This window comes from Phacochoerus africanus, chromosome 8 (assembly GCF_016906955.1).
Source record: "Phacochoerus africanus isolate WHEZ1 chromosome 8, ROS_Pafr_v1, whole genome shotgun sequence".
NCBI classification, from domain to species: domain Eukaryota; kingdom Metazoa; phylum Chordata; class Mammalia; order Artiodactyla; family Suidae; genus Phacochoerus; species Phacochoerus africanus.
This window is the reverse complement of record NC_062551.1, coordinates 5,319,948-5,342,222: the sequence shown is the minus strand read 5'-3', so window position 1 is coordinate 5,342,222 and position 22,275 is coordinate 5,319,948. Positions and strand designations below refer to the sequence as shown.

General features: G+C 43.3%; 1 protein-coding gene across 2 annotated transcripts in view; it reads left to right on the top strand.

The window, feature by feature from the left end:
• The window catches only part of CDH13 (cadherin 13), a 1,025,127-nt gene that overhangs the window by 453,446 nt on the left and 549,406 nt on the right, over nucleotides 1-22,275 (top strand). For both annotated transcript variants that reach the window (XM_047789670.1, XM_047789669.1), the window contains exon 4: nucleotides 884-1,000. In XM_047789670.1, the coding sequence (XP_047645626.1) occupies nucleotides 884-1,000 (117 nt within the window). The remainder of the gene's footprint in view (nucleotides 1-883; nucleotides 1,001-22,275) is intronic.

Sequence of the window (22,275 nt, the reverse complement as noted above, 5' to 3'; positions counted from 1 at the left end):
TTTAATTCTTTCAGTCCTTTGATTGGACCAAGGAGAAAGTCTCAGTTCAGTACTAATAAAAACCCTCTAGCCTTTTTTTTTTTCAATCTCCTTTTCAAAATGAGGAAGCTTCCCTCAAATTCCAAGTTTCCAACTCAAATTTAATAACACTTAAGAACACTGAGGTCCAGTTTGTTTATTTTTATGTTTTCCTACTTTTTCTGAGAAGCCATACTTGTACTATATTTAAAATAATGATACAAAAAAAATTTTGCGTTCATCTATTTAATTGAAAAGGTGAGTTACAAATAGGACAGAAATTCTCACATTGTTGTTCCTGTGATCAAAGTTTGGGACCTGCTATGTTGGGGGGTGCATTCCAGCAGTAGGCCCACCGATAGTAACAAGTGGTCTTTGAAAGAACATTGACCAAGAGTCTCCGTAGTCCTGACATAATTCAGAATGTGATGTTGTGATTGCTGGTTCCTCCCTATTCATTTGTGAGTGAGTGGGGACCTTGCATGGGGCCCGGAGGAAACTCACTTTTGTGTCCAGCAAGTTCTGTGGGTTAGTGACCAGGCGAGTCATCTCCTCAGCTGGCAGGTTAAGGGTGGGCGTACACAAGCCCCGAGGGAAGGATGTGTAAATCAAGACTGATGTTGTGAATAGAATGAGTTGGAAGATGGGATTAAATAGCTTAATGATAGTCATTGTGAATCACAATGTCAGCTTTCGTATAATTCTAACGATGTACTTGCTAACACTAATGAGGTTTGATAGAAGAAAATTAACAATGTCCAAACAGCTGTATGCTTTCATAACAGAGGAACCATATCTCAGAGCAGACTGATACATCTTCTCCATGGGGGATTTTGGCCAATTCATTTGTTTTTTTCTCTTTTAGGATATATTTAAATTTGCAAGAACTTCTCCTGTCCCAAGACAAAAGAGGTCCATTGTGGTATCTCCCATTTTAATTCCGGAGAATCAGAGACAGCCTTTCCCAAGAGATGTTGGCAAGGTAAGCCGGACAAAAGACAAATGTCAAAGCATGTTTTTATTAAGAGATGAGCATTCACAAGGCAAACTGACTGTGACTGGCTTGGCGAGCAGCAGGAATTGGCCTCAGTTCCTCTATGGTAAGATGCCAAAAGGTTTTATCGAGAAAAGAATGTCAAAAGATCATAAAAAAGGGGAATTTACAAAAAAAAATAATAACACCTTTGAATGTCATGATTTGGAGATATATGTGGTAGATAATGATGCCAGGGTAGCGACAGGAGAATGTCACTGGCTAATAAATAGACTCACTGCTTTTGTAGATGATGTCCAGGCAACCAGCCAGATAGGTCCCCTTAGTATAGCAGTATGATGATATACGTCCTTTTATTTAGATCTGTGTTTTCAAATGTGAAGGTCTAGGAGCACTGTTGGGTCAGGTTTCTAAAATCAAAACCAGATCAAAGGAACTAAACCATACTAACGAGGTCTAGAAAGCACTATTCAATGAATCAGGGCAAAAACTTTTCCAGGAAGAACTATTCACTGTTAAATGGGCAGAAATACTAATATGGCCTGGTCTATACATCCTCTCCCTAGAGGAAAGCCAGCATGGAGAATAGAATTTTAACCCATCTGCATTTTTAAGCGATCTTAGAATTTGAACAGTGGTGGTTAGTTGAGGGGATGCTCTGAATGGCTGGTGCTATTGCACTAGGTGAGTGAGGAGCACCTCTTACATGCTGGACTCCAAGCTTGGTTGAATGGAGGTACCAACAAGCATACAAGCCCCTGTTGTGATAAAGCAAATGTTCTACCGGGGAGAGGGAGTAAATCAATAAACAAGAAACTTGCAGAGGGTAACAAATGCTTGGATAACAGAAACAGGGTGATGTGAAGAAGAGTAAATGGTGGGGCCAGGAAATGGAGGGAGGAGGGCTTCCTGATGCAGACAGCTGTGAACGGCTGGTCTGAGTTCCTGACATTTGAGTGAAGGCAGGAAGGATGAGGAAAGACAGCCATGGGAAAATCTGGGTAAGACACATTCTTGGCCGAGAGAGCTGCCTGCGAAAGCCTGGAGGTGGGAAAGAATGACGCATGTGTGAAGGGCAGCATGCCTGGTTGGCTGCTGTGCAGTGAGCAAGGAAGAGAGTGCTAAGAGTTGAAGTCCGAGAAGCTTGGAGACTATGGTGAAGAGTAGGGAATTCATCATGCCCATAGCCAGAAACCACCACCGGAAAGTCTCGTGTGTGTGTGTGTGTGTGTGTGTGTGTGTGTGTGTGTGTTGAAAGAGCCCTCTGCCTGCCGTGTAGGGAATGATTTATGGGAGCAGAATGGTAGGAAGGAGTGGACATGAAGAAACACCCAGGGGGTAGGTTTTATAGTGACCTGAGCAAGAGGTTAGGGTGCTTTGGACTATTAGACGTCTATTTCTGTTGGAGATTGGAAGCATTAATAATCCAGTATCCTGATAACAACCATGTTTATGATTTTGAATGACCTCTGGTCCAAAGATGCCTTTCGTTAAGCAAAATCTTGCCAAGTTTCCAGGATATGATGCGAAGGGGAGCAGAGCTGTTCTGAGTGGGCAGTGGTAGGGATGATGAGCCCTCCTCCTTTGGACGGCCCTAGCCTCTGGGATGGCCTTTGTATGGGTTTCCCTGAAGCCAAGAGTCGCCCTCGCCACGGGGCCAGAGTGCTCTAGTCTGCAGTGCTCTGCCCCAAATGGTTTCAGAGGCACACGTTGCATCCTTGTTCTGCAGGTCTCCTTTAGGTACGCCTGGCATCTTTAACCCTCAGTGTGTGTCAGAATCCCTGGGGCAGTTAAAAACTGCTACCAGTCTCCACCCTCAGAGAGTGGTTCAGTTGGCTAGGGGGTGAAGACCAAGAAGTAGCATATTTTAAAAGATCCCGAGTGATTCTGATGCACAACCAGGGTTGAGAATCACTGGTCTAAACCAGTCCTATGTCAGGAATGCCATGGACCAGCAGCACTAGCATCACCTAGTTTCTTGATGGGAGTGCCTGCTCTCCAGTCCCACTGCAGACACTGAACCAGGGACTCTTGGGATAAAGCCAGGGACCTGTTTTTACTCGCCTTTTAGGTGATTCTGATACACAGCCAAGTTTATCGAGGTCTGATTTAAAATGCTTTCTCCGTGGAGTTCCCATTGTGGCTCAGCAGTTAATGAAGCCAACTAGAATCCATGAGGATGCCGGTTCGATCCCTGGCCCCACTCAGTGGGTTAAGGGTCAGGCGTTGCTGTGAGCTGTGGTGTAGGTCTCAGACACAGCTTGGATCCCGTATTGCTGTGGCTGTGGCATAGGCCGGCGGCTGCAGCTCTGATTCGACCCCTAGCCTGGGAACCTCCATATGCCATGGGTGCGGCCCTAAAATAGCAAATAAAATAAAGTAAAATGCTTTCTCCTTCTCTGCCTGCCACTAAACTGTAGTACTTTTGGTTTTGGAATTTGAATTCCAAAGGTGATAAATACATCTCAGTTGCCTGGAAATTTGGTTGTCTTGGTATATTTATTCTTGACACCCCCTTTTCCCTTAAAACCTGCCCAGCTTTGGATAGTAAATTATATGGTCATCCTAAAGCTTCCTTCAACCCCATACATTGGTCGCTCTGAGTATATTTAGGGAGTTTTCACAAGCCTCTTTGCCTGAGATACGTAATAGATCAGTAAGTATGCAGGACATTCTTCTAAGGACCTTCTTCTGCATGGTTTCTTACCCATTACTGCCTGAAAATACCATTTGGTTTCCACGCTGAGGACTCATCTCACCTTAGCCCCTGTGTACTGCCCACATGGGCTTTCAACCTGGATTCTCTACAGACAACAGCTTTTCTAAGTGCCATAGTCTGCTAACATCGTGATGGTGTGAAAGCCTCCCAAACCTCCAGATGGCTGTTACACAATAACCGCACTGCCTTGCAGAGATTGTCCATGCTTCTTTGGGGGAACACGCTTTCCTCTTTGTGTCTGCTTGTTTTTATTCGTTCCTCTTTTCCTTTTCTTTATATCTTATATTTTACCTTAATCAACGCTACCAGTAGTTGCCAAGCAATGCTCTCTCGAGCTGTAAGAAGGTGTGGGTGTCTTCATTGAGGGCTGGGGGAGGCTGGGGGAAGGGAAAAGAGACCAAAGAGCTGGGCTCTGGCCTCTAACCCACCTGAACTCTGTAAGTCAAACAGCTCTAATTGCATAAATACTGCATATCAGATTTCAGTGTAGAATGCACTTAAAGAGGTTCTGTGGGCATAAAGACAGTTGTCTCACTTTGGGTTTCCTGAGGCAGAAATTCAACTGCAAGCAATTTCTATTCCAATGATACTGGTAATGGAGTGGAGGGCGTGAGGCAGGAAAGGAACGCAGCTAGTTGAGAGGCCTGTTTATCAACACAGCTACTACTGTGGGTGACTCGATGGCACGTCCATGGAGAAAGGCCCGGAAAAGCTGCAGGGCACATCAGAATATTCCTGTCCACAGAGGAGGTAGTTGGGGTATTTATAGGCCAACCCCATCAGTCTGGTTGAGGGCCGCTCCCAGAGGTATTAATTGCACACAGCCTGTCTGTCGTGCCCTGCATTCTGTGCACAGGCACAATGGCCTTCTGAGGCTTGGGGGAGAGCCTTTAGGCACCAAGGCAGCTGGAAGCCTGCTGGGGTGCACTGAGCAAGGGAGGTCCAAGGGGCTGGAGCAGGGCGTTGATGGATCTGCTCCATCGCTACACTGACATAAACACCTCTGCTTTGCAGGCTGGGTTGTCATGTTTCCTCTGCTAACTCTTTTAGGCCCATGCCATTGAGGCCACTGCACTTGCTACTCTCCAAGAATAAGTACTCACTGCATCCCAGGAGGGAAAGTCTCTGCAGTTCACCCAGTTCGTAGCAACAAGTATATATTCAGCATCTGCTGTTTACACGGCACTGCGCAAGGGGCTGCTGACTTAATGGCCAAGGAAGGAGACAAGGTTCTTGATCTCCCAGAATTCAGAAGAGTAGGAAAAAATCATCACGTAGTGATTGTGTGTCACAGTAAAGCATCAGCACTTTTCATCTTTTATGCTAAATTTTCATAGCCACAACCCCATAAGGACCATCTTCCCATGTGCCAAATGAGGGTAGCAAGACTCAGGCAGGGGAAGTAACCTGTCCAGAGTCGCCCACTTAATGGCAGAGACACACTTTGTGCCAGCTCTTTGCGATTTCAGTCTGCGCTCCTAACCAGTATGCTCAGGGCTACTCGGTGCAGCCTGAGAATTCTCTTCCGTGGAATGGAACATCCTTGATGAAAATTACTTTCTTTAAAATATCACTACAACTAAGTTTCATTCCTTGAAATGCAACAACAGCAGCAAAATAAGGTGGTGGACCAAGGAATAGATATATGACAGAGCTAGTATGGCAAAAATGTTAATGGTAGAATCTAGGTGATCAGCATAGTTGATCCCTGTAAACTTCTTTGAACTTTCCAGTGCGTTTGGAAATTTCATAAGGCAATGTTGGGAAAAATTAAGTTTAAATATAAAATTATTAGAAAAAAATCTGAAAAAGAACGACATGTCTATAGCTATATCATCTGAAATGACGCAATATTGTTAAGTCAAGTACATGTCAACATAGGGTAGAAATTAAATTAAATTGAACAAATATACATAAAATTATAAAAGTGCAAGAGCTGCATAAAAGTGCTTTTCGTAACAATTCAGGAGGATGAAAGAAGATTAAGCGTTTGTCTCTTTATTTTCTTTGTCATATTTTAGCACGATCCGAATTTCTTTAAAGAAAGAAGACACATGTCGTAAGGGGTAAAGCTGTCAAAAGAAAAGTGCTACAGCAAACACACCCCGTGGGAGATTTTTCAGTTGAAGACCTTGCCGTGTAGAATTGCATATTCACAAAAAGGCAATTCAGGCAGCTCTACGTATTAGGCAGTTTTGACATATGCGTATTTTACCTGTCTACCAAATAATTAGTTGATAAGTAGCTAAATTTCTAGAATTTGGGGGCTTCTTTTCTATCATCTCCCTCAATAGTGTTGAAAAAGGTAAGTGGTGAACACACTTCCTCAGACCTGTGATTTCCTTTCCGTGTTTGAATTCTGGACAGAGGAGGGATCTGAGTGCATATTCCCTGGAGAGAAAGGTGTAGGTCCCAGTATGAGCTTTTTTCCCTCCCCCTTCCATGTATGACTCTTTCAAAATTGGGGCCATAAATAATTTCTTGGTTTTACCAATTTTCACTGATAAATATTTGATAGTGTCTTTAGAGATTCTTGAGTTCTTGGGCCCTATTGATTGAGAACAGGGGACTTTAAAATCTGTGAGGCAGCAAGGAGGTCTTTGGGAGACGTATTTTATTCTGTTTTATATTAAGTTTGAAAGACAAGTCATTTATGAAATGCTTATTAGAGATTCTACTTTCATCACAAACCATTTTCATCAAAACCAATGAAAGTACATTTTACTGAAAATCTGTTTTTATATCCCCTATAAATTGGTAGACTAGGCCTGTAGAAGGACGGCTTTAACCCAGGATGGAAGAAATATATAATGGGACTGTGCACTCTTCATAAAGGGAATCAACATAGATCATTAGACCAAACCATGAAAGCCACTCATCCAGGACTCTGCTTTGATTGTGTCATGAACGTAAGTCACACATGGACACACAAGGACAATTTATAGCAGGTCCTAAATATTTCGCAGAGCTCTAGAAAGATGGTTGGTTAGAGGTCCCCCTTTATCCGCATACTCTGTATCTCCCATTTATGCCCATGTGTGCAAACAGGTGCTAAGAAATCTTATGGTCCTGGAATTGAATTTGTTTTACTCCATTTAATAGTCCTTGAGAACCCATGAGTGCCAAGCTGCATCCCCAGAAGCTGGACCAGAAAGCTGATACTAGATCCATCCCCATCAGCACTGTTCCACCTCACCTTTCTCCTGAAATGAAGACTTAGGGTACCCTGCTCCATCATAGCGTCTGATTTGTCCAAGGTAATCACCACCACCCTTTAAAAATCCATTGTTTCACACCTTTTACTCAAGTCTAACTCTAGGTCTCTTGTCAGAAATTCACGTATTTAATTTCCCCGTTTTGAAGTAAGTAATTTCATTCAGTGACTGAAAGTTACCATCAGTTGTTAATATAGGAGAGAAATTTGAATATAAGTGACCTAAGATGTCCAGAAGCTCAATACTCAAAAATTCTTGTTGAGAGGAACAGCCGAATTTATTTCTCCATTCAGCAACCCCACTGTTCCGTAGGCCTTTCATAGTTCCATGACTTTGCACTCTTCCCTCTTTCTGGGGCACACCCCTCTTCGTCCTCTCTCTGTAGGACACCCCATTTATACTCTGGGGCCGCTCCTCCAGTGGAACGTTCGCAGCGCTGCAGAAAGCGCCTTGTCTGCTCCGTCCAACGTGGCAGCCTCCAACCACATGTGGCTGTTAAGCCCTTGAAACGTGGCCAGTGCAAATAAGGAAGTGGATTTTTACCCTTTATTTAATTTTAGCTAATTGTAATCTAAGCTTAAAAACTACTGCTTGATCCAAGTATTGGGACAACTTGGCGTGTGAATCTGCCTATTCAACTGTAATTTTTTTATTGAAGTAGAGTTGATTTACAATATTGTGTTAGTTCCAGGTATATAGCAATGTGATTCAGTTATATATACATATTTTTCCAGATTATTTCCAATTAAGGGTTATTATAAGACATTGAGTTTTGTAAATTTTCACCTCAATTCAGGCTAAATATTTTGTTGAAAAATACAGTGTCCAAACTGAGACAAGTATAATATTCACATAAGATTTTAAAACTTAGTACACACAAAAGAGTGAAACATATCTTATTAATAATCCTTATTTAGATGTCATGTCGAAATAAAATTTATTTAGGATATATTGATATGATTAAAAATAGTCTCTTGTGGATCCCCCCCCTTTTTTTAATTGTGGCTACCAGAAATTTTTTTTTTGGCTTATGTTTATGGCCCACATTACATTTCTATTGGACAGTGCTAGGCTAAAGCCTATATTTGATACAGTGTCCTCTATGGAATTTTTGTTTGGTCTTCTTTAAACATTGTGTAGACTTCTTAGATAATACATTTTGAGCAGCAGTGTGTTCCTTTTGTATTTTTTAATCTTCCCATTAACTGTAATTTGCCAAGGGCAGTTAGAGACCCAGTACAGTGCCTAACGCATAGTAGGGCCGCAAATATTTTTTGACTTGAATTCCAGCCGGGTCTATGGATGGCTGACTAAGGATTCACTGGTTACTAATTTAAGTGATGATAGCTGGTTTGTTTTTAGAAAGGAATTAACAGACCATTATATGATCAGTCTGGATATTTCCAGCAAATTTTAATTTTCCACCCCGGTAGTGAGGCTACCAGATAAATTGCTTGGCAGTCAACCATTATGTCAGGTCATATAAGCATCCTGAGCAGATTGTGATAGATTCGATGCTGATGAAGTGTGTGTGTGTGTGTGTGTGTGTGTGTGTGGAGAGAGAGAGAGAGAAGAGGGTGGGGAAGAAGGAGAGAGAGAGTGAGAAAAAACAGTGCCCGTATTTCTGCATTTGCTCATTCGTGCAATGACATTTTAAATCCACTTAAATAAAAATCTCAAAACTTCTATTCACAACTGAACCGAGTTAATTCTAACTTATTTTGACTAAGCCTAATGAAAGCTTACATTCACCATTAGGAAGTGTTGCCCTCTTTCCATGAAGTTTAATTAATGATAAAACATAATTGAGTTGTTTTGGTTCTCTGCCAAGTACATATACATGCAAAAAAAAAAAAAGCCCTCCATGATATACATCCAGCGAGTAAAGGCATCTGAGCCTACAGAGGAAGCAGTATTTTTAGCCCTGCGTTTATCACCCTTTCAGTTCCAATGTGAAAGATTCCCAGAGCTTTATTGTTATGTACATTTGGCCTCAGACAGAATCTATATTTAATTATTCATGAACACTAAAGGATCTGCACAAAAATAAAATGAAAAATGAAGGATCTGGCATTTCAGCTGAATTAGTACCCTAGAGGTGGGAGAGTTGAGGAATTTTCAAACTCGGCTAAAATCCTTGACATCTAATGAGTGTCAGGATCTAAGCCAAATGTGATTATCCTTGTTGTCCTGTTCAGGTCTTGTAACAACCCTAAAAAGTACTCCACGTATGTCTCAGATGGTGAAATTGAAATTGAGAGGATAACTTGCTCAAGGTAACTCAAGTACAAGAGTGGCAATACTGAAACATTGGCTTCTTTAGTGATTTCTGTACCGTAACATATGTAACTGTTTAGTTTCTAGGAGTCTTGGCTGCTTGTGGAGCACGCTCACATGCAGGGTTATTTGACTCCCATACGTACTCTCAGGAACCAATATTATGTCCCTATGGTACCATTGGGGAAGGTGAGGCTGAGCAGCATGCAGGGCAGTCTACTTGTGATACGAACTGAGTCGTTTCATAAGTTCCGTCGTGGCCCAGTGGTTAACAAACCCAACTAGTATCCATGAGAATGTTGGTTCGATCCCTGGCCTTGCTCAGTGGGTTTAGGCTCTGGCATTGTTGTCAGATGTGGTGTAGGTGACAGACATGGCTTGGATCCCGCTTTGCTGTGGTGTAGGCCATAGGCTGGTGGCTACAGCTCTAAGTCAGTCATCCCCTAGCCTGGGAACCTCCATATGCCCCAGGTGTGGTCCTAAACAAACAAACAAACAAACAACAAAAACAAATGGAGTCATTACATAAGTTGAGTTCTTTCTGCATTGCCACGTGCCATGCACTGGGGCCCTGGATGGATTTCCAAACAGCACAGGGTATGGGTTAAGGAATAGGCTATTTGGGGACAGAGGCTGCATACCCACCAGGGGTCAGCCAAAGAAGCGAAGCACTGCCCTCCATCCCCCATCATCCTGCAGAGAGAGAGCTGCTAGGGTCTGGGCAGACACACACATGGGATAAGCTTTCCAGAAGGGGCACTCTGCTCCCATGGTTCTCTCTTCTTAGCCACTGGACAGGTAATTAGACTTCTGCAGCCTGAGCGCAGGTACCCAGATTTGTAGGAGTCATCAGAGATTCCACATGTCTGAAGCTGGGTGCCTAGGGCAGTGGTATGCTGGTAAACTGGCTCTTGGAGGTGAGGGGAGCCCTGACTTAGAGGTTTTGCTGCTTTCTCACAGTGGCCAATTGAAAGCTACCGACTTGTAATATTCTTGAGTATTTAAACACTGGCTTTCATGAAGCAGTAGGAGCTGGTTCTGGGATACCACTGACCATGGGGCCCATAGAATGTGACCCTGGATGGGGTCACAATGCACTGGCCCCACAGGGAACCTCCAGTGGGAGAAGTGGCTCCCCACCCACCCTAGGTATTAGCTTGTTTCTGGTCCTCTGGGTACCACAGGTCATTTTTGGACCACTCTGCTCCTTGTGTCCTCTGAAGTAACTTGTCTATAATCCCAGAGCAGTGCAAAGTACAAGCAGATCTTGAACTCTCATCTCCACACCTCTCCTCCGTGGCACAAACATTCCTTGAGTCAGTTTCCAAGGCTCACACATTCTGTGACAGTTGTCCAAGTTCTACCTGGAATATGTGGAGGGGAGAGAGAAAGTTCTCTGCCAAGTGCAGACGGTCAAGGTTAATGTCACAAACATATATTTGATGTGCATGTTCACACACTGAGTTGAGGTCGGAGGTCATGTCCTAGTTTAACAAATAAACCACGTGTTGACAAGCAGAAAACAGCTCTCTTCTCTCTGAGGAAAGCTATTTTTTCACTTCAGACCACAGTCTTTTTGTCAGTATCTCTGCTGACACCTCTGTTGAAAGGGAGCCACAAGGAACAAAAGTGAAAGCAGAAAAGGCCAACTTTGGTGTAATGAAGAGACATCACTGCTCATTTTTCTCAGCCCCAAGACCACAGCTGACTCAGTCGATAAGGGCTGTGGAGGAGCAGGGCCCAGGGCGCCACAGGGAGTGCATTGGCCTTTTCATGGGCAGCCCTCCAGTCCCAGCTGGGAAGAGGATCGAGGCAGAAGTGAACGAAGATAGGAACAGACCCAATAGATGGTCTTCTGAAGCGGATGAGGGATGAATGCAAACCCTACATTTATTTCCTTTTCTAGCTTAGAACTACCCTGGCTTCCAACTGGAGTTATAGGGGAGAGGTCTCCCTGTGGGGCTGGGTCTCCGGGAACAGTGCCTTCCAGGCATCTGGGCCTGGCCTGCCTCCGTAAGCAGTCGTGGGGAAGACAGTAGACCCAAGACCCTTTGTTGCAAGTTTAAACATTCCCATCTGAGGGTGTTTCTTTGGAGATGCTAGTTGTTGCCTGTTGCCTGTTGCCTTAGGTGATGTGGATCAGGGGAGGAAGAAAAGCCTCAGCTTATGCCTGGTAGGCAAATAGCCTTCCTATGCTGAAAAATTGGGCTTCGTTCATTCATTCAGAAATATTCAGCATTCATTCAGAAGTATTTATCCAACTACTGGCCCACAGATTCCCCTTCAAAGAACATCCATTCCAGGGGTGACACAGATGTGCAAATAGGCAGATAAGCACCAGGATGGGGGGCCAGGGAGGACGGAGAAGTTGGGAAGAGAGAAGAAGTAAGTTTCAGGAAGAGTCCTGATTGGTATATACCAGGAGTTGTGGAGAATCTGGGGTTGAAGGCAAGAGAATCTTCTAGGCAGTAGGAAAAGCATGACCCCATGTCTAGATGCAAGAGAGGGATGCTGTGTCTGGAGGCTGAGGGTAACTGAATGTGGCTGTGATGCAGGCAGGACTCCTTAGACATAAATGAGATCATTACGGACTAGAAAATGCAGAACTGTACAGGCGACCTCAGGGAATGGCACCTCATTCTGCAGATGACAGAGCTACACATCAGGGAATGGCATGACCAGGTTTGTGCTTTAGGAAGCTTAGTCTGGCTGCAGTGGGTCATACCTGAGGGCTGAGGAGACCAGCAGCAGCGGAGACCCAGATGGAGGCTGTGACATTGGCCAGGTGGGCCGTGGATGCCACCTGGGTGGGTGGGGCAGCAGGGGGACAGGAGGGAAGACAGGGTCAGGAGCTCTTATGGGGAGACCAGGGGGCATCCGAGGGTGATGATGCGGTGGGGGTGAGGGGAATAGAGGAAGGTCCGTCTTAGCTGGGCACATTATGCCTCTGTCGGATGCTGAGGAAAGCCCCTGGATGTTGGGTGTAGCTGTGGGTCAGGAGACCTTTTGAGAAATTAAAGGAACTGTATAATCCCACTTGACAAAGTTTATCTTTCCTGAGGCTGCTGTGCTGCCCTTCTTAGAAATAAGAAAGCACTGCACCCAGAGGATACAGATGCACCTGCCTGTGATGTAGGTGTGGCCATGCAGACTGGATAGAAAATCTTTCTTTCAGGGAATAGATTCATTTTGCACCAGCAGCAGCCTTGTGGGAACACCAGACTCCCAGGCACGTCTCTTTCCCATGTCTTCCCAAGTTCGAGCACAAATCCTACCTGATCCAGGCCTAGGGATTTTAGTGTAGGCCTTCCTTGCTGTGGATTTAAATCTTTTTTTTTTTTTTTTTCTGCCGGCTTGGAGACACCTAACAGTTGTGTTCGCTGTTGGCCTTCTAGCCTCAAATTCATTCTAAATACATTTCTTCTTGGTAATTTCTTTGAATGTCGATGTTTGGCTATGCATTAGTACACACAACTCAGAAGCTCTGCGTTGCTCCATTTTTAGTTTGTTTATTTGACCGCTTGAAATTCCTCACAAGCGGTGCTTTTATTTTGTTATTTGCATCTGGAAATCACTCCTAGCATACCTAGACTAAATCTGTCTTTTCTTTTTTAAGGCACTTGGTCCCTTTATTATACGAATAATAGATGTTCATTGGAAAAACTTTGAAAAACCCACGTATGAAAATATATATATATAAAAACCAATCCAATAAAAAAAATCTCCCCTAGGCCCCCACTTGAAAGAACCACTCTTGACTCCCTTGGGCAGTGCTTCTCAACCTTGCAAGTACATACAAGCCTGTGAAAATGCACATTCCTGGGCCTCATCCCCAGAGATTGGGTCTCCGGAAGCCTGGAGCAGGGCCTGAGGGTTTCCCTTCTAACCAGCACCCTGATTCTGCTGATGCTCCCAGTTGTGTGGCTCAGGCTTTGAGCAGCTCTGTCCTAAACATGCAGAGACCGTGCGTGGGCATCTGGTACTCAGTGATTTTTTTCACTCACCAATGCCTCAGACACATCTTCCATGCCTTGCTTCTGTGTCCTATGGAAAGGCTGTGTGGTGTGGTATGCTGTTGGCAGGGCCGTGGTTGAGATCAGTTCCCTTTATAATCTGATGTGTCTTTTAAAAATTTTTTTTGCACGTAAAACATTCCGAGGAGGATGCCACGTGATTTACTCACTGCCAAAGGAGTCCAGGATGCCAAATGGCTACAAGCCTCTTATGCTGACCGCAGTGAATGGCATGCAGTTGTTCCCCTCTGATAACTCCCAGCTGTAAATCATAGTGCCGTGACCGTCACCATTGATAAGTCTTTGCATGAACATATATGTATGTAGGTGTATTTTTATAGGTATATACAAAAGTTACCTGTAATAAAAATGGTTACTGTACATGAAACTTCAAACTGCATGTAGTCCAGAGCTGGTCTAACAGCACATTTCAGGGAAACAGCGAGCTGACTCTCCCCGATGTGGGATAGGCTTAAACCCACTGCGTCCCTGTTCTGGTAAGTTCTGCGTCGAATTCCAGATTAGCTCTGCCCCCATCTGCCAGCTTCCCGTCCTCACCCACCTGATACCCATGGGGTCCAGAGCATCGTTGTTCTTATCATGCTGTGCACCTGTCAGCTAGAGCAGTGTATCCTCAGCCTTGTTGAGGATTAAAGAAAGAAAGAAAGAAAAACAGCTAATTAGGAGAAAAAAAAAAAAAAGTCCTCTGGTGGCTCAGCAGATTAAGGATCTGTCATTGTCACTCCTGTGGCTCAGGTCACTGCTGTGGTGCAGGTGCCATCCCTGGCCCAAGAACGTCCCCATGCTGCAGGTGCAGCCCAAAAAACCCAGCTAATGGCTGTCTGCATTCATAGATCTTTGGGAATGTGAGGGAGTAGGCTTGAAGCCTTCTAGTTCTACTGACGGTTCCTTCATCATTAGGAACACCCTGGTTTGTGCTTGTCTCCTTTCTACCCCTAAGACCTTCCCCCCATGAGAAGGGCTGGGTTCAGTGCTGCGTGTGCCCATTGCTAATTCCCCCAACAGCTGTGCAAAGGGGTTGTCATGGTCTTTTCAAGGGAGAGACAGTCATTGGTGGATTTCTCTGATGTCTCAGAGTGGTGTGTCTAGAAGTTCTTGAAGTATACTATATGAACACAAAAGTGCAGAGTCATAAGTATAGAGCTCAATGATTTTTTTTCCCAAACCAAATATGGCCCTGAGGTCAGTGCTCAGGTCACAAGACAGAATATGCCCCAGTCCCCAAAGTGCCCTTCATGTCCCCTTCCAGGCGCTAAGTGTGATCACCCCTGACCTCTTTCATCATGTGTCAGTTTTGCTATTTTGTACCTAACAGAAATGGAATCATGTAAGACATGTTTTGTATGGGGCATTTTAAAATGTTTTGCTCAGCATTTCCTTGGTGAGATTTATCTCTATTTTTAGGCACATGTGTAGAATCACAGATTAGAGTAGTTCATTCTCTGAATACACTCCAATCTGGCTGGTCTGCTGTTGAGGGAAATTTAGATCGTTTCCAGTTTTTGCCCATTACGAAAAATAGTACAGTAATAACGTTCTTGTGTGTGTCTTTGAGTGAGCACACACACACGCACACGCACACGCACATCTCAGTTGAAGATATACTTAACCTTGGAACTATTGGCCCTGTTTTAGTAGATTCTGTCCAACACTTGCCCCAGTGGATTGTATAGAAGTTGAAATTTAAATCCATTATTCTGACTCTACAGTGAGTTACGGGTGTGGGATGTGTGGTATAGTTATTTATTTTTTCTAAAGGAAAATCTATCCATTTTGTTTCCCTCTTACGAGTGATGGTCTTCAATACCAGCCAGGGTGGGGGCCTCTTTACACTAGAACTTGCTGCCTTCACTGTCAAGTACTGGAGGCAGTTGCTGGTCCTCCACTTGTGTTGGTTCTCATGACACCCGTCCATGTCCAGTTTTCTGGTGTCCATTCAAAGGAAGCAGGCTCTGCCTGAGCATCCTCCCTCCCACCCCCAAGATTCTGAGGATGAGGCAGTCTTTGAGTCAGTTCTATGGAAATTCTTGGCTAAAGTCAAAGAGATGTCTTTGTGCTCAACAAGCTTTTATTTGATCTAGTAACTTAGCTTATGACTCAAAGAGTGAAAAGTTTAGGACCCCAAGAAACAGACATCGAGTCAAAGAATTTTCTAATAAACTCTTCTTTTCTTTGCTGATCAAGATGTCGTTAAGAAATATCTGACATTAGTCACACCAGTTTCTCAGTACTCTACTGGGGTAAATTGCTTTATCCAGTGGCATTGCTCTTCCTTAGGTAAGACTGGCAGTAATACTGATAGTAATAGATTCATCTGTGGTTAAGCTCCATGGAAACAGCTTGGTTACTGCTTCCATGTCCTCAAGTTTCCTACCTCTTACTGATGACTGACAGTGGCAACATCCAAGTACAATCTTCTCTTCTCAGTTGGGAAACCGAAAGCCTACCTTCTTCTGCAGTCTCTTAAAAGTATTTATGTGTTGCCATCATGCATAACTTTTTTTTAACCTGTACAAATGTATTTTTATTTTCTTAAAATTTTTAATTGTTATTTCCCCAACTTTTTTTCTACTGTATAGCATGGTGACCCAGTTACACACACACACACACATACACACACACACATGTATATATACATTCTTTTTTCTCACATTATCATGCTCCATCATAAGTCACTAGACATAGTTCCCAGGGCTACACAGCAGGATCCCATTGCTAATCCATCCCAAAGGCAATAGTTTACATCTATTAACCCCAAGCTCCCAATCCATCCCACTCCCTCCCCCTCCTCCTCCCCCTTGGCAACCACAAGTCTATTCTCCAAGTCCATGATTTCCTTTTCTGTGGAAACGTTCATTTGTGCCGTATATTAGATTCCAGATATAAGTGATATCATACGGTATTTGACTTTCTCTTTCTGGCTTACTTCACTCAGGATGAGAGTCTCTAGTTTCACCCATGCTGCTGCAAATGGCATTATTTCATTCTTTTTAATGGCTGACTAGTATTCTGTTGTGTATATATACCACATCTTCCTAATCCAGTCATCTTTCAACAGACATTTGGGTTGTTTCCCTGTCTTGGCTATTGTGAATAGTGCTGCCATGAACATGCAGGTGCATGTGTATTTTTAAAGGACAGTTTTGTCCAGATATATGCCCACAAGTGGGACTGCTAGGTCATATGGTAGTTCTATGTATAGATTTCTAAGGTACTTCCATACTGTTCTCCAGAGTGGTTGTACCAGCTTACATTCCCACCAGCAGTGTAGGAGGGTTCCCCTTTCTCCACACCCCCTCCAGCATTTGTTATTTATGGGCTTATTAATGATGGCCATTCTGACTGGTGTGAGGTAGTATCTCCTGGTAGTTTTGATTTGCATTTCTCTAATAATCAGTGATGTTGAGCATTTTTTTCATGTGCTTGTTGGCCATCTGTATATCTTCCTTGGAGAAATGTCTATTCAAGTCTTTTCATGCAGAAATTCTTAAGACAAGGAACCTGATGAAAATACTGAAGGATAACTCATGATTGTGTTTTTTCGCACTGTTTCTCTCTCCTGGAAATGGAATGACCATAGTACTAAGGACTCCTAGTAACACTTTTTTTTATTAAATAAAAAAGGAGTCATTACATGGTAAATGACCAAGAAGAGTCCTTGCTCACTCATGTACAATTGTTGAACAAACAATTTGCACAACCATCCATATTTGAAATCCCTAATGAACCAATGAGTGTCTGAAGTGTCCCTGAGTCCACTTCCTAAGTCAGAGGAATCCACCTTGAAGCTCTTGCTATTCCCTTGTTGTGTTTATATTTATTGGTATTTTAATCTCATTCTTTTCGCAATTCAGAGAGATCATGGAATATTAGAGCTGGGAGGAACCCTGGAGATAGCCTGGTCCAAACACCTCATCAGCAGGTGGGAAAGTCTTCATCTCCTGCTCATCCTTCTAGTGCCCTTCTACCTTCACCTGGTCTTCTGAGCCTCCATTGTCCTGAGAATGGCTGTTACAGATTGGGAACCTCCCAGGTCTTGAAGAGGCTCAATGGAAGCTCACCACGACTGATGTCAGGTGTCCACAGTCCCTAGAATTGTTTTTAAGCCTGACCCCTTATCTTTTCATTGCTCTTAGGAGCATTTTTAGGGTGTGATCCAACCTTAAGAACTCAGCTGATGGCCCCAATCACCTTTCCAGGGTCAGAGCACACTTTAGGACTAACTCAGCCTTTGAGGGGAAAGAGCTCTTTGAGGAACTCCAGGAAGCGAGAGTAGAGCAGTGCAAGATCACACGGGTTTAACACCCTGTGTTATTTGAGAAGAGCCAAATAAAACCCAAACTGGTTAGTTTGGAAAGCGTGATATCTGCATTGGTTTGTTTGTCTATGTTGTTGCCAGTTTGTCCTCAACATCGAGTGTATGTCAGATATAGACTGAGCTTTTAGTAAGTTTGTTAAATGAATGAATGAGTGGTCAGAAAGGGCCAATTCCCATGGTCTCCCCATTGGGGGTTAACAGGAAAGGTCATGCTTTTACCTCTGCCTACAGGTACTTACAGTCTTTTACACACAGAACAAATGCTATTAAGTTTGGGATTAATGAAGTAATTTTTCTTCATTATGTCAATTAATAAATGGCTAGAATGATGAGCTTGGTAGAAGAAAGGTATTTGGGGAAAGTTTCAGAAATTTAAATGTGGTCTATGAGTATGCATTTATACACACATTAAATAATTCATATATGTAACATGTTATGTAAAGTACATTTTGTGTCATGAGGGGATACTTGTATTTTGTGTTGTGCAGAGAATAGTTCCTTGTAGGTAACTATTCTAGGTAACAGAGGCAAAGGGATTTTAAGAGTGAACCACTTGGATGCCAGTGTTTGTGATGTTTCATACAGTAGTTTCTTGCCTTAAAGTAACCTGAAGTTAACATGTTAATTTATTAATGGAAATGTAGCCTTTATCATCATGGCTATGCACATGGAATTGTGGTAGCTTCTCTGAGACTGAGGAGTGTGGAAGCTTCATCTTCCCTACATTAAATGCCATCATTCTGTCTACTTTTTGAAATTTATTTTATTGAAGTATAGTTGATTTACAATGTCATGTTAGTTTCTGCTGTACAGCAGAGTGATTCATATATAGAGATACATAAAGATAGACACACATATTCTTTTCCATAATCTTTTCCATTATGGCTTATCACAGGATAGTGAATATAATTCCCTGTGCTGTACAGTAGGACCTTCTTCTATATGTATTTTAGTTTGTAACTGCTGATCCTAAACTCCCAATCCTTCCCTCCTCCACCCTTCTCCCTGGGCAATCCCAAGTCTTTTCTCTTTGTCTCCGAGTCTGTTTCTGTTTGGTAGATAGGCTCATTTATGTCATAGCTTAGATTCCACATATGAGTGATATCATGTGGTACTTGTCTTTCCCTATCTGACTTACTTCACTTATTAGGATAATCTCTGTGTCCATCCATGATGCTGCAAATGGCATTATTTAATTATTTTATGGCTAAAGAGTGTATCTTCTTTAACCATTCCTCTGTTGATGGACATTTAGGTTTTTTCCATGTTTGGGCTATAATGAACAGTGCTGCTGTGAGTATTGAGGTGCATGTATCTTTGTGAAGTATAGTTTTATCTGGATAAATGCCCAGGAGTGGGATTGCAGGATCATATGACAACTCTATGTTTAGTTTTCTAAGAAACTTCCATAGTGGTCTCGTAGTGGTCACATCAATTTACATGCTGACCAACAGTGTAGGAGGGTTCCTTTTTCTCTACACCCTCTCCAGCATTTGTTATTTGCAGACTTTTTAATGGTGGCCATCCTGACAGGTATGAGATGGTACCTTATTGTAGTTTTGATATGCACTTCTCTAATAATTTCTGCTGTGTATTTTTGTGTGTGCTTTTTATACTTTGCTTGGATCTGTCAGCCACCCCTCATCCTTGCTGTCTCTCTTCCTGCTTCTAACAAGGCTAACTAGTCCTTGGAATTTTCTGCATTGAAATTGCTGTAGGCTGGGAAGCTCGTATCCATATATGACCCAGTTCTGTGATCTAGACTCCAAAAAATGCAATGAGATAGACTTAATGTCTGATTTCTATTCTTTTGATCACCAGCTGCTTGACAGTCACTTAAACCATCTGAGTCACATTTCTTCTTATGTGAGGCAAGGCTAATGACACCTACCATCCACCTTTGGGGAAGGATGAAATGAACTCACCTACTTGATTGTTCTGAGCAGGTAGCACGTGCTTGGCCGACGTCTCCCCCATCCCCACCCTACCTTGTCTCCCTCCCCAGCCAGAATCAGCCTAGGGTATGAATCGGTGGTAGAATTTTCTTCCATGAGAAAGTAAAATAGACTTTTACATACTTGGATGTTTAAAGTATCTTTTGTTTCTGTTGTTGATAACTTTCCAGAGAGTCCAAGTTACCATAAGTAAACACGGTTTAATCACCGTGATGCTTTATTTATAAATTATGTTGACTTGATGAAGCATTATGTAGGCAGGATATGATTTTTAAAATTAAGCCAGTAGTCTAGTCCATCACTCTGTCATTTTCTATGTTCTAGTTGAGGAGATGGGAACCTGTGATCAGCAATAACTTCAAATGTAAACAACATGAGATCTCAGCCTGGAACATAGATACATCATAACTTTGACTGAAAAAATATCTGTTTCTTCCAGTTGTTACGTCACTTAAACTGTGCCTAGATCCTGCCAAAGTAAAAATAAAAGGCAAAAAAGGGAGACACGTGGACCACCTAGTTGTCTGTTTTTTCCCAGCTCAGGCTCCCTTTCCCTAAAAAATCACACAAGATTCCAGCTGTCAGAATGACTTCATTACCTGTGAGCAGAAGGCTCCATCCCCCCAGGTGTCTGTTTCAAGAACAGCATCCTGTCTTGCAAAATATTGGTAAAAATGGCCTTCTCTCCTGACAAACAGCAGCTCCAGAGTCTGCTTCCTCTGTGCTCGCTGGGTAGGTCAGCGGAGACAGAGGAGCCCACACGCCACCTGGAGAGCAGTGGCAGACGCAGATTTCACTCTCCTCTGGCAGCGTGAGGTTTGAGATACAGATGGCCCGGTTGCAAACAGAGACGCCGTGGATGGTGCTCTTTGCATTTGCTGATGTAAGCACGGGGACAGTATATTCAATTTTTGGTCTCCATCCATATGCTACTCCTCCACTTTATTTGTCCACATGAAGGGAGATGAAGCACAAAGCAGTAGGACATCCAATTCTGCTTTAATTACAGTGATAAGCTCTTTGTCGGGGTGCCACAAGCAGCAGTGCTGCCTTGCTCCCTGACAAGCTCAGCGCAGGGTTGATGCCGACCCCCCTGTGGGCTACCAGTCCCCAGTCTCAGCAGCAACAGCATTTGGTTTGATATTTATTGTTTGAAACCCAACCGTTATGACTCTGCCAACCTCAGTGAAAGGGAGAGAGTCACTATCAGGGAGGGTATGCAGTTCTGAAGATCGGAGTTTTTGCGCAAAGTCACAGTGTTGGGCGTATTCCTGGCATGTCACAGGGGATGTTGTCATTACGGGCAGTGACAATGCAGTCATTATTTTTGAGCTGCTTTAATTGTTCAGCAGACACCAAGGGCCATGTCAGCACAGTTCAGCAAATGGAAATAAACACACTGTCATTCAGGGTCCTGTTGTCTCACTGCTTTGCTCTTGTTTTATTTATTTTTTTCCTGAAGAAATTACTATAGATTGAAATAATTACTCCAGATCTCTGATTCATTTTAGGCATCGTGGTCTCCCTTATTCATTTATTCGTCCTCAGTATTTTTTGAGTAGTTATTGTGCTAGCTCTTAGCAACACAGTATCCAACAGACGAGCTTGTGCTCTGCCCTCATGGGTATCACTCCCATTCCACGGCAGAAGGTCCCACTTTAGACAAACAGATCAGAGAAGGTTCCTCAAAGGATGTGAAATTTAAACTGAGGTTCAGGAGTTCCTAATGTGGTGCAGGGGGTTAAGAATATGACTGCAGCAGCTTGGGTTACTACAGAGGTGGCCTGGCACAGTGGGTTAAAGGATCCAGTGTCGCGGCAGCTGTGGTGTAAGTCAAGCTGCAGCTTGGATTCAATCCCTGACCCGGGAATTTCCATATGCTGCCAATGTGGCCATAAAATGAAAATAATAATAATAGCCAATAAAAGAATGTCCCAGGTGGAGGGCCAGTATTACTGAGGCCCCTCAGGTTGTGTAAGAATGTGTAATAGAAAAGCTAACCATTGCACTTTATGCAGTGTAGGGGTTTGTTCATCTCACATTGCAAGAGGCTTAAATGTAAGGCAAAGGCTTTACCTGTGCAACTATCTCAGGGCCAACATTTCTACAGTTCTTTTAGTCTTTCGCTCATTGTCACGAGATGGCTGCAGAAGCTCAGGCCATCGTATCCAAAGTCAACTCAGTGGTAAGGAGATGGTTATAAGCCAACCATTTGTGTCCTTTTTGTTGTTGTTGTTAAATAGAGAAAACGCAAATGTTTTTCCAGAAACTCCCAATAAATAGCTTCATTGACCAGCTGTAAGGGCAGCTGGAGAAACAAGAGTTAGCTGAGCATACTAGCAATCCAAATGAAATTGGGATCTGGTTATTAAAGAGGAAAGGAGGACATGGATTTTTTTTTAAGTATTATATTCGAAGTATTAAAAATAAGACCTGTAAGGCTGAACTCCAGAGATGGAGGGACAGAATATTTGAGCCATGGGTAGGACTGAAATCCTACAGGTCCTGGTTTAAGGCATGGTCTTGCCTTGCTGAACCTTACAGAAGTTTTCTAACCGGGCTCCTTTGCCTGTTTCCTGCCTTCTCAGTCCCTTTACTTAGTGTCCCAAAAGTAAATCTTTTACGTGAAAACTCTGGACTTGGGGTAATAATGCTGTGTTGGTGAGCTTCATCAGTTGTCACAAATATTCTGCTCCCGTAGGGAACATTAATCATGGAAGGGGCCGTGCATGCCCGGAGGCTGGG